General features: G+C 37.2%; 1 protein-coding gene across 1 annotated transcript in view; it reads right to left on the bottom strand.

The window, feature by feature from the left end:
- The window catches only part of ACTR3 (actin related protein 3), a 49,524-nt gene that overhangs the window by 17,232 nt on the left and 13,651 nt on the right, over nucleotides 1-18,641 (bottom strand). The window contains exons 2-3 of the mRNA XM_020905420.2: nucleotides 7,530-7,585; nucleotides 4,058-4,182 (exon numbers count right to left, since the gene is read on the bottom strand). Coding sequence (XP_020761079.1) covers nucleotides 4,058-4,182; nucleotides 7,530-7,585 — 181 coding nt within the window. The remainder of the gene's footprint in view (nucleotides 1-4,057; nucleotides 4,183-7,529; nucleotides 7,586-18,641) is intronic.

Below are 18,641 nucleotides of genomic sequence, written 5' to 3'. Positions count from 1 at the left end.
AGGGAGGCCTGGCGTGCAGCAGTCCATGGAGTTGCAGAGTCGGACACGACTGAGCAACTGAACTGAACTCCTCACTTTGCTTTAGGAAAGGAAAGAAATGTACTTATTACATCATTCATTTTACAACATTACTGGAAGTTTACATATTTTAAAGTTCTAAACGATATTTATTCATTTATTCATCATTTATTATTGTGCACCTACTATGAATCATTGGCATAAATGCTAAGGACATGAACATCCTGTCTTAAGAATCAATCTAATGAAAGAAATATAACAGACACAAACAATACATTATTAGCTTTTAAAGAAATAAAGTACCTCGGACAAGACGAACAACTTGCCTTCAGAGGGAAAATATGAAGGCTCCTATTTCTCTATGACTGAGGAGGTCGTATCTAAGCTGGGTCTTAAAGGAGCAACCTTGTTAATTTTGTTTTCAGAGTGGGAGGTAGAAGAAAATGTAAATAGAGAATAGCAAAAACTATGTACAAACACTGCATAATATACAAACACAACAGTTATCAATGAAAAATACCTGTGAATGAAAAATACCTGTGCCTTTAGGGAAAGGGGTGTAGATAAGTAGATTGCTTCTAGATGAAGGGGACCAGGTTCTCAAAAACTATTACTTGCTTTGTATTGCTGTTTTACTCTATAAGAAATAGAACATCAGTAGAAATTTTCTATCAGGGTAAACAAAAATAGCTTTGATTTTTTAAGAAGATAATTATAGTAGCTTTGGGAAAGCTGAACTGAATCTGAAAAGAACAAAAGAGAATAAGAGCCCCAGTTGTGCTGTAAATGATTTTAGGCCAGACTGAAGGTTTCTGTCACTGTGAGAAAAAACTCACAAAGATATCAACAGGTTTCTAACTATGAAGTCAGGATGAAAAGGATCTATTATTAACCAAGATACCAAAAATGTATTTTGCCTTATCTTGAAATAAGCAAGGGTGGAGTATATATAAAAAATTTTGTTTTGAATATATTAAACTCAAAAGCCAGAGATTAGGTAGGTGACAGTAGGCAGCTGGAAATCAGGTCAAGGAATTGGGTAGAGATCTAGGCTGTGCCTGCAGAGGAAGGTGTGGATGAGATCATCTACAAGAGGTCTTAAATAAGAGAGAATCAAGGGCAGTACCTGGGAAACACTGATATTTGAGTAGTAGGCAAAGGAAGAGGAACCAGTGACAGACAGTACAGGGAAAAAATGAACAGTGACGAGAACAGCCTATGTTAGGAAGAGAGCCAGCAGAGTGATCTCGTGAAAGACGTACAGAACAGACTTTTAGACTCTGTGGGAGAAGGCGAGGGTGGGATGTTCTGAGAGAACAGCATTGAAACAAGTATACTATCAAGGGTGAAACAGATCGCCAGCCCAGGTTGGATGCATGAGACAAGTGCTCAGGGCTGGTGCACTGGGAAGACCCAGGCAGATGGGATGGGGAGGGAGGCGGGAGGGGGGATTGGGATGGGGAACATATGTAAATCCATGGCTGATTCATGTCAATGTATGGCCAAAACCACTATAATACTGTAAAGTAATTAGCCTCCAACTAATAAAAATAAATGGGAAAAAAAAAAGAAAGACAAATCAAGAAAGACCAAGACAATTATATCCAAGATATAACTGGATTTAACAAAGAGCTTATCAAAGTAAATTTGCTTTTAAAAGGACAAAGAGGAAAATAAAACAACAGCTAAAATGCTGAGGAAAGAAGGCAGAAATGTAAGAAGTTTTGTCATTTGGGTGTGCCTGTTGCATCTGGAAGACCTGAAAGTGTATTAAGAGAACAGAATCAATGCAGAGGAACTCTGGCCTCTCAGTTCACTGACTTCACCACCTCTGAAGGTGTCTTTTCCATTTTGGCCAGTCTTGATCTTAGTATCATTATCATCTCTAAATTTCTGAAATGCAAATACACCCCCTCTCTGATCACAACTTCTTATCCTTCTAGCATACTCCAGCACCTTACTACATCTCTCTCTAGTATACTTTTTCTCTAGCCAAAACCCATCCCCCTTCACAACACACAGTTTAGATTCTGAGCCTCTTTACTCTGCTTATATTTCCTTTTGTCATTCCATCTACCAAAACACAACTTGGCATGATCCTACCCTAAACTTAACCTATATCCAGAATGCTGATCATACAAATCACACAGAACTGGCTGATAAAACTAAGAATTCATAGCTACTATTCCCAAATGGACATAAATATACTTGGCAAGCTGATGTTTCCCCACTCTGTTCATTTTTACTCTCAACATTGATGATTTTAAATATTCTCCCCATCATTCAGACTTCACTTTCCCCCTCTATTTCCTGAGCAGTAGAGAAAATGTCATCATGTGTTTCACAAGGAAAGCAGGAGCTAACAGTCAGGAAGCCAAACTGCCTTTCCTCACCAAATCTGGAAAACTGATTCCACACTTACTTCTTTTTCAATTTTTTATAATTTAAGAGATCCTCCATGTATGAAGTAGATCATCTGTGCTCTGGATTCCATCCCTCTAGCTTTGTCATCGACCTGTATTATAGTCTGTCTTTCCTGTAACTTTGATGTCTTTTTCTAATGATTCTCTCACATTAGCATTTAAGCATTTAAACATCTCTTCCATCTTATGCCCACAACTTATCTATTTCTCGTTCCCAATCAAAGCCAAACCTCACAGGATTAATCCTTTAATTTTTCCTGGCCTACTTTGCTGACCATTCAGAATCCAACGGTACTTTCAATCCAGGCTCATTACTCTTCTAAAACTATTCTTATTAATGTTACAAATAATATCCTTGCAGCTAAAGACAGCAAGTAATGTATGGGCTCTGGATCACTTGATAGCAGCATTCCACACTGTTATCGCTCCTTCCTGTCTACCCAGTCTAACTATGCCTTTTCAGAATCCTTTGTAGGCTTTAGTCCTCCATCCAAATCTCAATGGGTGCATTGACCAAGCTCTGTGCTAGGCCTACGTCTAGAGAATCTTATCCCTTCCAAAAGTCCCTAATATCTTCCAAGTATTTATCTCCAGTTCTGTCTTGTTTATAAGCTCCAAGAACCAAGTATCTGTATAACCAAATATCTGTATAAATACAAACCACTTCAAATCACTTCTTCAAAGCCTTTCTTTCCACCCCATTACAATAGTCTTGAAGTCAGGAAAAGTCATTTTTCTTATTTAATCTCAACTTTAAATAAAGTTGTTTATACATGGTAGTTTTTTTTTTCCTCTTTTTTTTTTCATTTATTTTTATTAGTTGGAGGCTAATTACTTTACAATATTGTAGTGGTTTTTGTCATACATTGACATGAATCAGCCATGGATTTACATGTATTCCCCCCCGATCCCCCCTCCCACCTCCCTCTCCACCCGATTCCTCTGGGTCTTCCCAGTGCACCAGGCCCGAGCACTTGTCTCATGGTAGTTTTTTTGTTAATGAATAAATTATGAGAAGGGAAGAACAGACGTATAAAGGAAGAAATGTGCAAATCAGGCAAAGTGAATTTGAATGGTGTCTACCTTTTGGTGCAGGTGGGGATAGTGACTCTTAAGACACAAGGATGGTATTTGGGTTACTAGATTTGTTCTCTATCCTGAACTTTTATGATTACAGTCACAAAAATTTTTTTTAACTAAAACTAAGTCTTACCTATTTTACAGTATGCAAATTATATCTCAATAAATAAGGAGCAGGAGGAAGATGGGTAGGGAACAAACAAGAAAGAGAAAAAGATAGAGTGCACTTTCATATGACACAGGCTTCAACAGGAGAAAAATAGTGGAGGTGATGGGAAGTATAGGTGTGATAATATGGAGGCGAGAGAAAGACAATCACACTGATGATTCTGAGACTGAAAGAGCTAAAATATTCCTCTTGGGGGGAAAAAAAATAATACAGTTAAAGCAAGGCTGGAACAAGTCACAGGGAAGAAGAAATTTCTACTGTGAAGAGGCTGAGAGTATAATCCTGTAACTGAGTGGCAAAATTACTAAATGAACTAATTTTTTGAAATAAAATGTTATTTATATTTACACAAATCATAAAAATATACCTTTGTTGCATATGTAGGTTTTTCTATTGCTTCATCACCAATGAAGAAGTCTAGGTCATCAACACCTTTCATCACCCTCCTTTGAGCTTGATCGCCCACTTTTGCTGACTCCTTAATAGCGATACCTTTAAAATAGAAGTTATTTATGCATGTCAAAAACTTATTTTTTTCAAGTGAGACAAATTTTTCACTTGTATTTTTTCATAATAAAGTATTATTACATAGAACATGATCTAGTATATTTAACTGCTAAATTAAAGCAAAAAGTTCATTAATTAAAAAATGACAAAATTCCTTTAACACAGTGAAATCTCAACTTCTACCCAGAAACAAGGCCTCAAATATAAAAAGCCCCCAAAAGAGAAATACTGCTCTGGGAATGTTTCAGTTATGTTTTTAAAAACTATGTAAGCTCTATTTTGATCTGAGTAAAACTGTAGTTCCACCAAGTCAACACAGGCTTGCTGGACAATCAGAAACAAAAAATTGAAAACCAATAATGAAAGTAGGAAAATTACATGGGGAAATACTTTTTTTAAACTTTTTTCATATTTCTATCCTGTTTGCACTACTATGAACTAGCTTAGTTTTAGCTAAGGACCTGTTAAACTTTAATCCACATATAAAAAGAGAAATTTCAAAATTTCAAATTTCAAATCATTCAGGTAAAACCCCCAGCAATCTCCTTATATAATTTCAAAAACCAGCATACAGTTCTAGACCTAAAACTTATTAATTTCTCAACTAAGTTGTAAATGTCTAAATCCTTCAAATTAAACAGCTCTTCATTCAAAATATCTGCATGGAGGCTTTCCTGGTGGTCCTGTGGTTAAGACTCAGCTCTTCTACTGCATGGGTGCACCCCTTGGTCAGATACTACATGAGGAGTGGCCAAAAATTAAAAAAAAACAAAAAAACATGCATGCACATAAGCTGATGGGCCATTCAAACAGTTACACTTTCAGTTAATAACAATTTATATCCTTAATAAGGTATGTAGAAAATACTGAAGGAAATTCTAAATCTAATCTACTTCTAAAGGCTGCTTCTCTAGCAAAATGCACATAGACATCCAGATGCGTCACTACAAACTTCCTAGAAGACAAAGATTATGAAAATAACTTTGAACCATATCCACAGGTTTTCCAGATCAAATATCCGTGTTCATCAGTGGCAATGATTATATCTGCTCATTATAAAACTACACCTGCAGCATTAAAACTAGTTGGGTGAAAAAAAAAACTCCACAATCAAAAATCTTTTCTTTCATACACAAACGGATTTTTAACATGCTACAACCTCTCATAAGAAAGACAATGAAAACTAAAATTGCAAATTTTGGCAGAGAGATGAAATAGAGAAAGGATACAACATTGATGAGAACCAAAGGTTTAAAATATCAAAATTATACAGGCTTCCAACTAAGACTTAATACAGCACTTAAGAATATAAGCAAAAACAAATTTTGCAAGAATCAGAGTTAACACATCAGTAATCTCCTGAAATAAATGTTTTAATCATAACACAATGCCTTATAAAAGATTACAAATTAAGAAATTGCAAAATCAGCATCTTATGGGTTGAGTTGTGTGTCCCCAAAAAGATGTTTAGGTCATAATACTTACTACCTCAGAATGTGACCTTATTTGGAAATAGGGTCTTTCAAGTTAAAATGAGATTATTAGGATGGGCTACAATTCAATGACTGGAGTTCTTATAAAAATACAAAATTTGGGCATATCCATGTAAGGAAGAAAAACAATGTGAAGACACATAGGGTTAGCTATGTGACTGGAGTGATGCACATACAAGCCAAGGAATGCCAAGTATTGTCAGGAAACACCAGAAACTTTAAGAGCCAAGAAGATTTCTCCCCTAGAGCTGTCAGCAAGATCATGGCCCCACTGACACCTTGATTTTGGACTTCTTGCTGCCAGTACTACAAGTTTCTGTTGTTTTAAGCCACCTGGTTTTTGGTACTTTGCCTTAGCAGCCTTGGGAAACTAATATAAGCATACACACAGTATAAAACTAAACTCAAACATAACTAACGTCAAGTACTAGTTTGCAAAAGTACTCTATTTTAGTCAGCAACAGAGCCAATATTTGTCATCAAAATCTTAAACAAACTATCAATATATTGATATGTAAAGTTGGGACAAAAGTGAAAAAAAGCAAATCTGTCCCTCCATGTAGATAACAAATACGCTTGAATCAAGGGTAAAAACAACAGTACTACAAATTAACACCACTATATTCCTATGAATAAGTTATTTCATCAGTGTCACCTAAAAGCCATTCCATGTATCGAAGCATTAGATTTAGGTAATGGCCTAAATTCAGATGATCAATGCCTAGAGAAATATATCAAAAGTTTATCAGAAGTGCAAAAGTCAAACAGGTCTGTTTCTAGAGAATGAAAGAAATATATAATAGCTCCCCCTTTAGAGATAATTTTGACACATCTTCACACATTTAACTTTGTTCTTGCCATACATAAACAACAAAACTACTCGTTCATGTCCGATGGGTGCCCAGTCGAGTCCAGAGATCTATAGTTCAGGCAAGTCTAGTGATTTCTACCTTGTTCTCAAAATTACAGACTCTGAATCCAAGCTGCTTTCACTATTCTCTGCATGTTTATCTTTCTATTTCCTTCTCATTTTCATAAATCAGTAAGAATACACGAAAATATTCACTCACACAAATACTTCCAAAATTAAACCACCTATGAGTTAGAACCACCAAGGAATGGCTCAAAAAGTTTGTTGTCTGATATGCTAAAGTCTTAACCTGGTGGTAGGTCAGGTAGGTGAGAAATGTTACTATATAACGTGCAAAAGGTGAACTGTTTAAAAGTCAGATGTCCAAAATATGTCCATCAAGGACCAGATACATAGACCAGGCTAACAAATAAGAGCACAAACAAACCAAGTCAGAAAGTATTTTTTAAAAACATCTGAAAGATAAATTATTGAAATTGGACAGTTAAAGTGAAGGTAACAAACGTAAGACAGAACAAAAGTAACCTAAGTAAGGTTATAGAGTATTAGAGAACAGCTGAGGTCTGCATCTCTAAAGATGAGATGCCATCCTTATTTTGAAGCATGGGCTTTTGTTAGGGATGTCAACAAGCACAAGCCCTGCAAAAATCATGAGCACAAATCAAAGGATGGTCTTTGTACTTAATAGTAACACACACATTATTAATAACAATATCTTCAAAGCGGATTCCCAACTCATTCATTTTTGTCTTTAAAAAGGTATTTCGTAGATTTATTAAACGAAGAGCTAAAAAGAGATCTGAAATAAACGTTCAGAGGTACAGAAATGAGGCCACACTTAGAACTTGGCAAATCATGTTTCTAAAGGACTAAATCTTACAGTGTTGAAATGATTATGTTTTTCTTTTTTACTTTATCAAGAAAAAGATATTAAGTCAGCTTATTTGTGACTTAAAAGAAATACTTACAGGAAGGGATGATAAACTGTGGTTCCGTATTTCCAGCATATCCTAGTTTTGTATACCTGAAAAACAAAAAGAATTTTATAAGTATTTCACTAATATCTTGGCAATTATGAATTAATTCTTAGATTTCTATTTGTTATAAAGTAAGAGTCCATTCTGGATAAATACTATACAAAATCCCATAGCTTCAATTCATTTAAACATTTCTACTTTCGAAATTGTTAAGTACCCATAGCTTTTATTTATTATTTGTATTTCAACTGTTTTATAAAACTGCTGTCTCTTGTATTACCAAATGGGTGATTAAGCCTCTGATAAAATAATATATAGTTCCATATAAGATCAATGATTTTAACAGTGTAACTCTAGATACGGGAAGAAGCAACAAGAGGGACTATTTTCCTGGATCGAGAGGCTAGTAATACAGGTGGTTCAGAGAATTTTGGATACTGTTCTATGACCTAGTCCAGCAGAGCACACGGAGTGGCCTATAAGCAACATCCCTGCCAGACCTGGGAACGAGCAGTCTCAGCACAACAGGAGCAAACGGCACCCTCAAACCACGGTCCGATTTATGACCCGAAGGGACCCTGCCAACTGGAAACTGGCAACTGCCATCTACCTCTACAAAGATTAAATCATGGCCACTGCAGCTGCTGACCTTCAACACCACTGAAAGGAGATTAGGGTGGAGATCAGGAATCTCGCACTCTGTGCTCTGGAAAAACTGGCAGAACAGGCCTTCAGAGTTGGATATCGCCAGGAAAAGATTTTATGAGTCCCAATTCCTGCATCTTCTCATACACAGAGAAACACTAACATTGTTAAAGATGATATCTGCTTTGGCTAATAAGAAAAATATTAAAAGTCAAAACAGAGTAACTATGGTTCAGACATCCAAGGAAATAACGAGGTGACACAATGGGTATAATTTCAGACTTTGCATTGCTAACAAGCTGAATTTTCTGAGATGCGTCAGGCTTGGATGCCACTGGACATTATCAAAACAGTATCTGCTGGCAGCTAGTAACTACAATCTTTTTATAAAGCTAGGTAACTGGCTACCTGGCTACAAGTCATTAAAACTGAGAAGGAGTCTATGGGGCTTTAGGGTCTTTCTGTGTCCCCTGTTTCTTCCCAGGTGGCTCAGTGGTAAAGAATTTGCCTCCCAATGCAGGAGTGGGTCAGGAAGATCCCCTGGAGGAGGAAATGGCAACCCACTCCAGTATTCTTGCCTGGAAAATGCCATGGACAGAGGAGTCTAGAGGGCTAGAGTCTATGGGTCACAAAGAGTTGGACACAACTGAGTAACTGAGTACACAAGCTTCACATAAGAAACTGCACTTCTAGAAACTGATCCTATTGGGATATTCACAATGTACAAAGTAACATACAGTAAGGCGTTTCGTGACCATCTTGCTTATAACAGCAAAAGTGAAAAGAAAGAGCCATCAAATGAAAAACTAATTAAATATGCTATGTTTAAACCACAGAATATTAGTTAGCTATTAAAAAAGTGATTGAAAAAGCTCTCTATGTATAGATATGGAACAATCTCCAAAATGCTTTTGTTAACTGAACAATATCAAGGTACCGAACAATGTGACATTTGTTAAAAAGTAAAGGGTACAGGTAAAACATATTTGGCTGTATAAGCACAGAATATCTCTGGAAGAGTATAAAGAAATTCATAATTTTGGTTGTCTTTAGAGAACAGAACTAAGTAGGCAAGGGTAAAAAGATTTTTTTATCACATATTATTTCGTACCATTTGAATTCATTACTATTCAAAAAAAAAAGTATAAATTTTATAGTGTTTGCCATAATAGAGTCAACCTACAGTCTTACAATGGCTTCCCTGGTGGCTTAGCAGTAAAGAATCCGCCTGCCAATGCAGGAGACATAGGTTCAATCCCTGGGTCGGCAAGATCCGCTGCAGAAGGAAATGGCAACCCACTCCAGTATTCTTGCCTGGGAAATCCCATGCACAGAGAAGCCAGCTACAGTCCAGACATTCACCAAAAGAGTTGGACACGATAGAGAGACTAAACAACGTCTTACATTGACAAAATAACAACAAGGATGGCTAGAAAAGCGGAGCTTCCACAAGCAGCATGTTGGGGGCCACTTAGGAGACAGCTGGACACTTTTTGGCTATAAGGAAAAACCTATTATCTATAAGCAGGCTTTAAAAAGAAAGTATTTACATTATGATATTTTGAGAAACACACTCCACAGATAGAGTTTGACTCCATATTCAAACACTGCTAAACAGCAGGCAGGTAAATTACTGTGATATTATTGGATTCTAATAGTTTCAGCAGAAATATTTTTTAGTATGATGGGAAGATCTCTCTTTGGGGTACATTTTAGCTCCAAAATTAAGTTCAAGATCTGAGAGTGCTAACAGACTAAAACATTAAAAATAAGGGGAAAACATAAACTGTTCAAAATGAGATACTGCTCCACTGACCAAATCTGTACAAAAATTCCATAACTGTACATGCTATAAAAATAAATAAAACTTCTTTGCTAGACATACAAAAGACCCCCTTTAATATTTGGCTTCTGACAACATCTTCCAGCAGCCCTGACAGCACACCACACTACCAAACCATAAAAATACAAACAATTTCCAAAAAGACCAACTCATGCCATGCCACAGAGCCACTATTAACACTGTTCCAGATTAAATGCCAATGCTTTTCCATGAAAACTTTCACAACCTCCCACATAGTTGATTACCTCTGCCCTTGTGAGTACAAGTATCATTTACTAATAATTCCTAAGTCTTGATTCCTTCATTTGTAAAATGAACAGCAGTAACTCAAGACTGACTGCTCAGGGTATTTAACAGGAGAACAAGGTAAACCATTGAGCACAGCGCCTGGCATAAATAGGACACACTTAAGCCATGTCAACTCCAATTACTCTTTTCATGCATTCTCTCCAAATTTTCCATTCCCCAATAATCAGATAAAGACCATGCAGATATTTGAACTTTTAAATACTTATCAGTTCAGTTCAGTCGCTCAGTCGTGTCCGATTCTGCGACCCCATGAACCGCAGCACGCCAGGCCTCCCTGTCCATCACCAACTCCTGCAGTCCACCCAAACCCATCTCTATTGAGTTGGTGATGTCATTCAACCATCTCATCTTCTATCATTCCCTTCTCCTCCTGCACTCAATCTTTCCCAGCATCAGGGTCTTTTCCAATGAGTCAGCTCTTCGAATCAGGTGGCCAAAGTATTGGAGTTTCAGCTTCAGCATCAGTCCTTCCAATGAACACCCAGGACTGATCTCCTTTAGATGGACTGGTTAGATCTCCTTGTAGTTCAAGGGACTCTCAGGAGTCTTTTCCAATATCATAGTTCAAAAGCATCAATTCTTTGGCTTATCACTATGGTACAAATTATCCCTGTATCCATAAATGAAAGTCAGTCTGTAGAAGATTTTTCAGATTAGTTCTTATATCTGTTTTTTCAACCCTTTCACTGCCTTTTTTTTTTTTTAAAGGTAAGAAGTGGATTTATTTAGAGAGAACATACTCCACAGACAGATTGTAAGACATCTCATAAGGCAAGACTGGCCTTGGGAAAAACATACTCCACAGACAAGAGTGTGGGTTGTAGTAGAGGGCTAGTGCCCACATTTTTTATACTTCCAAATCAGTCTCTTCTTAACGTAAAACTTTCAGCTGTGATAGAATAGAACTCCTGCAATAGATGGAGGTCCTTTTCCTATTTGGAACCAGTCTGTTGTTCCAGGTCCAGTTCTAACTGTTGCTTCCTGACCTGCATACAGGTTTCTCAAGAGACAGGTCAGATGGTCTGGTATTCCCATCTCTTTAAGAATTTTCCACAGTTCATTGTGATCCACACAGTCAAAGGCTTTGGCATAGTCAATAAAGCATAAGTAGATATTTTCCTGGAACTCTCTTTTTTTTTTTCGATGATCCAGCAGATGTTGGCAATTTGATCTCTGGTTCTTCTGCCTTTTCTAAAACCAGCTTGAACAGCTGGAACTTCACGGTTCACGTATCGCTAAAGCCTGGCTTGGAGAATTTTGAGCAATACTTTACTAGTGTGTGAGATGAGTGCAATTGTGTGGTAGTTCAAGTGTCCTTTGGCATTGCCTTTCTTTGGGATTGGAATGAAAACTGACCTTTTCCAGTCCTGTGGCCACTGCTGAGTTTTCCAGATTTGCTGGCATGTTGAGTGCAGTGCTTTCACAGCATCATCTTTTAGGATTTGAAATAGCTCAACTGGAATTCCATCACCTCCACTAGATTTGTTCATAGTGATGCTTTCGAAGGTCCACTTGACCTCACACTCCAAGATGTCTGGCTCTAGGTGAGTGATCACACTATCGTGATTATCTGAGTTGTGAAGATCTTTTCTGTACAGTTCTTCTGTGTATTTTTGCCACCTCTTCTTAATATCTTCTGCTTCTGTTAGGTCCATACCATTTCTGTCCATTATCGAGCCCATCTTTGCATGAAGTGTTCCCTTGGTATCTCTAATTTTCTTGAAGAGATCTCTAGTCTTTCCCATTCTGTTGTTTTCCTCTATTTCTTTGCACTGATCACTGAGGAAGGCTTTTTTCTCTCTCCTTGCTATTCTTTGGAACTCTGCATTTAGATGGGAATATCTTTCCTTTTCTCCTTTGCTTTTCACTTCTCTTGGAGATCAGTCCTGGGTGTTCATTGGAAGGACTGATGTTGAAGCTGAAACTCCAATACTTTGGCCACCTTGTGTGAAGAGTTGACTCACTGGAAAAGACCCTAATGCCGGGAAGGATTGGGGGCAGGAGAATGGGACTACAGAGGATGAGATGGCTGGATGGCATCACCGACTCGATGCACATGGATTTGGGTGGACTCCGGGAGTTGGTGATGGACAGGGAGTCCTGCCGTGCTGAGATTCATGGGGTCGCAAAGTGTCAGACACAACTGAGCGACTGAACTGAATAGATGGAGGTCAGCATGACTGAACCACCTGCTCACACCCTCTCTAGTTTGGGGACAAAAGAATTAGAATTATTCAAATGCACAAAATCATGATCAACTAATATGAAGTCTGTTCCCACTGAACTCACTGAAGCTAATGGTACCCTACTTGAAGTAAGAGGGTATGTGTGTGCTCAGTCGCTCAGTCATTTTGTGACCCCACAGATGGTAACCTGGCAGGCTCCTCTGTCCATGGAATTTTGCAGGCAAGAATATTGGAGTGGGTTAACATTTCCTACTCCAGGGGATATTCCCGACCCAGGGAATCGAACCCACCTCTCTTACACCTCCTACATTGACAGGCAGATTCTTTACCACTGCACCACCTGGGAAGCAGTACTGGATAAAGTAGAGGCTACCATGACACTGAAAGGAAGAGGGCCAACAGTATACCTTGTCCCACCCCATCCACAGTGAGCAGAGAGAACTACTTTAACCTTATCAAAACAAAGACTTGGTTAAAACAAGTAAGTCTACAGCTGCCTGAGGCTATAACACCCTAAAAGACACTACTGTCTTACCAACACAGTGGAAAAATGAATACTAATTATTCTTTCATCCAGTCCCTTCCATTTTATTCCCAATGCTGTCCAAGCAATTATACACAACAGTACCCTAACAGAGCAGAATGACTTCCTTCCAGTTCTATGACCCTGACAAAGGAGGATAATCTCCCTAAAAAGGCACTGCCTAACAAAAATCTTCAAATGAAGCTCTAAGGCCCACAAGATTAAAAACTTGTTTCTGTGTCTATAAAATGATTTGCTTTAAATTGTTCATAAGGTACCTTGTAGATAAAAAATTATGACTCTGATTCCTTCAGCTAAGCATTAAGATTCTCCAAAATAATCCTCAATTCAACTTTAAAAGTGTCTCCCATCACTTGCTTCCATGAACCCAACTCAAAGCCCACTGTACCCATTATTTTCCCCTACGTGACTTGCACATTCACCCTCACATATTATGTGCTCCAGTGCACCCTCTCAAAAACCTCAGATCACAGCTTAGGAATCTTCCATGAAGCCTTTCCTGATCATTTTAACTAAGAGTCATCCTTTCCTTCAATAAACTCCTTCTCTCAACCACTTGATGAACATATATACAAGCCTATGCTATTTTTATGTGTGTAAATACCATTCCCCAAGAGTAACAGTAAGAAACTTGAAGTAGAAACCACATTACCATAAGAAACTTTCATTTAAGAAGTTCACCAGGTAAATCAATACTCCATTCTTGGTCAAAGTAAAATTCCCTAGGTTGAGCATCTTCAGCAATAATCTACTCTCAAAACAAACACCGAAATAAGGATATAATAAACTTAATACAAAAGTCAAGACAATCAAAACAAGTATGTTCTTCCCCAAAACATGAAGGTAACTACAGACAAGATATCAACTATATGGATACACCATAACATTTAATCATTTCTATTAAATTTAAAACAATCTAGCAAAATAATTTTTTATCTGGGGGAATGGGGGGAACAGCAGCCAAAATATTTACTAATAATCTATTTGGAGTAGGAAATGGCAACCCACTCCACTATTCTCGCCTGAAAAATTCCATGGACAGAGGAGCCTGGGGGGCTTGGGGGCTACAGTCCACGGGGTGGAAAACGGTAGGACATGACCGAGCAACCGAACACACACACACAATGTTCTACTGCCCTGGATTAAAATAATACCCCCAAAGAACAAAATCATCTAGTCTAGGTACACTATATATAGACCACTATATAATAATATTTGATGATCATCATAGAGGACAATATTTTCACCCACTTTTAAGAAACGTAAAGGGAAGTGTCCTAGTTTATGTAACTTTACAAATTGTTTAGCATCTAAAAAGCTTTCCAACCCTTTACATATCAATGCATACAAGATACGTGCTTGTAAAGCACATATAAATAAACTGGAGTGGATTTGAGAATATAGCTATTAAGAGGTTTCCTTTAAAACTTCACTTATTTTCTTTATATAAATATAAGAAAAAAATTAGGAAAGAGTCTAAATAATAAATTTGTTTAGAGCTTTCAAATTTAAACTAGCTTTTCATAACCTAACTTAATATTAAATATTATCAGGTTCTGCTTTACTGACTATGCCAAAGCCTTTGACTGTGTGGATCAATGAACTGTGGAAAATTCTGAAAGAGATGGGAATACCAGACCACCTGACCTGCCTCTTGAGAAACCTGTATGCAGGTCAGGAAGAAACAGAAGTGGCATGGAACAACAGACTGGTTCCAAATAGGAAAAGGAGTACGTCAAGGCTATATATTGTCACCCTGCTTATTTAACTTACATGCAGAGTACATCATGAGAAACGCTGGGCTGGAAGAAGCACAAGCTGGACTCAAGACTGCTGGGAGAAATATCAATAACCTCAGATATGCAGATGACACCATCCTTATGGCAGAAAGTGAAGAAGAATTAAAGAGCCTCTTGATGAAAGTGAAAGAGGAGAGTGAAAAAGTTGGCTTAAAGCTCAACATTCAGAAAACTAAGATCATGGCATCCAGTCCCATCACTTCATGGCAAATAGATGGAGAAACAGTGGCTGACTTTATTTTTCTGGGCTCCAAAATCACTGCAGATGGTGAATGCAGTCATGAAATTAAAAGACGCTTACTCCTTGGAAGGAAAGTTATGACCAACATAGACAGCGTATTAAAAAGCAGAGACATTACTTTGCCAACAAAGGTCTGTCTAGTCAAAGCTATGGTTTTTCCAGTGGTCATGTATGGATGTGAGAGTTGGACTATAAAGAAAGCTGAGTGCCGAAGAATTGATGCTTTTGAACTGTGGTGTTGGAGAAGACTCTTGACAGTCCCTTGGACTGCAAGGAGATCCAACCAGTCCATCCTAAAGGAGATCAGTCCTGGGTGTTCATTGGAAGGACTGATGTTGAAGCTGAAACTCCAATATTTTGCCCACCTGATGCGAAGAGCTGACTCATTTAAAAAGACTCTGATGCTGGGAAAGATTGAGGGCAGGAGGAGAAGAGGATGACAGAGAATGAGATGGTTGGATGGCATCGCCGACTCAATGGACATGGGCTTGGGTGGACTCCGGGAGTTGGTGATGGACCGGGAGGCCTGGCGTGCTGTGGTTCATGGGGTTGCAGAGTCAGACACGATTGAGCAACTGAACTGAACTAACACTTGAAATGACTGATTTAAGGTATTTTTACAATGAGCTGTCAAAATTCTCCATAGTCACCACAGAGAAGAAACACTGTATAAGTAGATGGCAAAAGTTTCTCTCATTTTTTTCCTTAAAGAAACTCATTTCTCGCAATTAATTGGCCTTTGATAACTTAAACACTTTATAAATTAAGGACGTGATCAGTTTATTTAAACTAAAAAGTTCTTGGTTTTTTCATTAATACATGCAGAGTTCAATTTTTATAGTAAATATTTCAAATCAAACTTTTTCACATTAAGAATTTCTCTGGACCCAAAACAAAATAAAAAATTAAAAGTTTGAAAAAAAATAATTTCTCTAGGCATACACATGTTCCTGTCTTAGTTATAATACTGTTCCTTAGACTTAAAAACTAATACTGACCAAATATCACGGCGAACCATTTCTAACCTTACGTTTACAAGGTAAATTTTTGCTTTGAATTCATAGATTCTGTCAGGACACTTTATTTTTCCACAGCCCTTGCAATTTTCTACTAATTTTTTGGGGTGTTCAAAAAGTCACATATAATAAAGCATGTTAGGAAAATAATAGTTAACTAAATTATAGAACTAAACATTCACACAGATACAGACATCAAAATCTTTCTAAACTTCCCTTGTAACAGGGAACAACAAATCTGACTCCATATTAGAGCTGTTCCTTTTATATACTTTATTTAACCTTTGTGCTCTGTTGCCTATGCTTAGTCATGCTAGCTCTGCACTTTTGTAAAAATAAAATGTTGCCTATAATCTGAAATATACAGGATAACAGATTCTCAACGCTTCTTTGACCTTTTAGAGTATAATACCTCCTTATTCATACAGAGATAAAAAGTTGCAGAAATCTTTGTCTTATTAGAGGCTTACAGAAATAACCTCACGTATGTGAACAGAGGCCAACACACCACTCCATCACTTTGCCTTTAAAAGTGCTTTCCTTAAACCTTTCAAGGAGTTCAGGGTTTGGGGGGCACAAGGTGCCAGTCTCCTTGCATGGTCCTGCAATAAACCTTTCTCTGCTCCAAACTCGATGTTTCGGTTCACTTGGCTTCACTGCTCGGTAACACTTTCAGAAAAAAATCTTCGTTCAGACAGACATGAGATTAAACAGCTTGGATTTTTCTTAAATTTGCCATCTGGATAACATTATTTGGTACAGGACTCAGACATAGGCCAAACTTGCACAATAGCAAGTTATTTACTCAAATCCATCTACAGATCCATGTGATTGCTATCAAAATTCCAACAATTTTGGGGGGAGAAATAGAAAATCTATTCTAAAATTCACATGGAATCTAAAGGGACTATGAATTGCTAAAACAATCCTGAAAAAGAACAAAGTTGGAGGTCTCACACTTCCTGATTTCACACTTACAAAGTTACAGTAACCAAAGCTGTGTGGCCTGACAGACATAAAGACCAAGTGGAATAGAACAAAGCCTTGAAATAAACCCTGCCATATCTAGCTGAATAATTTTTGACAAGGGTGCCATAACTAATCAGTGAAAGGACAGTCTTTTCAAGAAATGGATATCCATTCCAAGAAAACTGGATATCCATTAATGACACAAACTTTAATCTTATACCACATACAACTCAAAACAGATCAAAGACCTACATGTAAATGCTAAAACTAGAAGGTGATGACAACAAGGGAGAGAAAGGAGAAGGAAATAAAGGAAGGAAAGGTAAAAGACACTAACCACTAAAAAATATAAATGGCTACAAACAAAAAGATGCTCAACTCCATGGGGCTTAAAAAAAGAAAAGCAAATTAAAAGTACACTGAGATAAATTTTATACATTTCTAGTTGAAATGACAGAAAATCAAAATCATTTGTAAACAGCTACTTTGGAAAACCGTTAAACATTCATTTACCATATGATCCAGCAATTCTACTTCTAGGTATATACCCAAGAAGAATAAAAATATACGTCCACACAAAGATATGTGCACATTTGTTCACAAGAGCATTATTATTAACAGCCCAAAACTGGAGTAAAGCATATATTCATCAACAAGAGAACAAATAAAAAAAGGTTGGTATAGTTCATACACACCAAAATTATTCTATTAATAAGAAGAACCAGAAAAATGTAGCCCATTTTCCAAGAAAAAGACACTCAACAGAAGATGAAATAGTCCAATGTCAGAATTATCAGATAAAGCCATGAAAGCAGCTGTGACTATTACAATGAAGTAGCAATGACTGATAATAAATAGCAGAGAAACTCTAAAACTGCAAAAAGAGCAAATGGAAATTAAAGAACTGAAAAATGCAATGCCAGGTACAAAAAGTTCTCTAAATAAGCAAAACAAAGTAGAGGCAACAGAGGACATAATCAGTGAACTTGAAGGCAGATGAGTAAAAATTATCCAGTCTGAAAAGAGAGAGGAATAACATTAAAAAGATAGACACAAAGAGAAAAGAATAGACCTCAGAGACTTAGGGAACAAAGAATGAAAGGTGACACAATGAAGTTCCTGAAGGGTGGGAAGAAGGAGGATGGGTAAGAGAGAGGGAGGGGAGAAACACACAAAAAAAAAAACCACAAAGAAACATTAGGGATGTCATAATCAAACTACTAAAAATCAAAGATAAAGAAAAATCTTAAAAGCAGCCAGAGAAAAACGCTCCATTAACAGGAACAAAAAATTCAATTTACCAGCACCTTCTTATGAGAAACTATGGAAGTCAAAAACAGTAAAGTAATATTCCTTAAGTCTGAAAGAGGTACAAAAACAGTCAACCCAGAAATCTTTAAGAGCAAAAATATCCTTTAACAATGAAAGTGAAATAAAGACATTTTTCTAGTAAAAGAAAACCCATTGCCATCAAACCTGAGCTAAAGAAATTTCTTCAGACCGAAGGCAAATAACAACAGAGGGGAAACTGTGGTATTAATGAAAAACATC

This window comes from Odocoileus virginianus, chromosome 13 (genome assembly GCF_023699985.2).
Source record: "Odocoileus virginianus isolate 20LAN1187 ecotype Illinois chromosome 13, Ovbor_1.2, whole genome shotgun sequence".
NCBI classification, from domain to species: Eukaryota; Metazoa; Chordata; class Mammalia; order Artiodactyla; family Cervidae; genus Odocoileus; species Odocoileus virginianus.
This window is presented reverse-complemented; position numbering and strand designations above follow the sequence as displayed.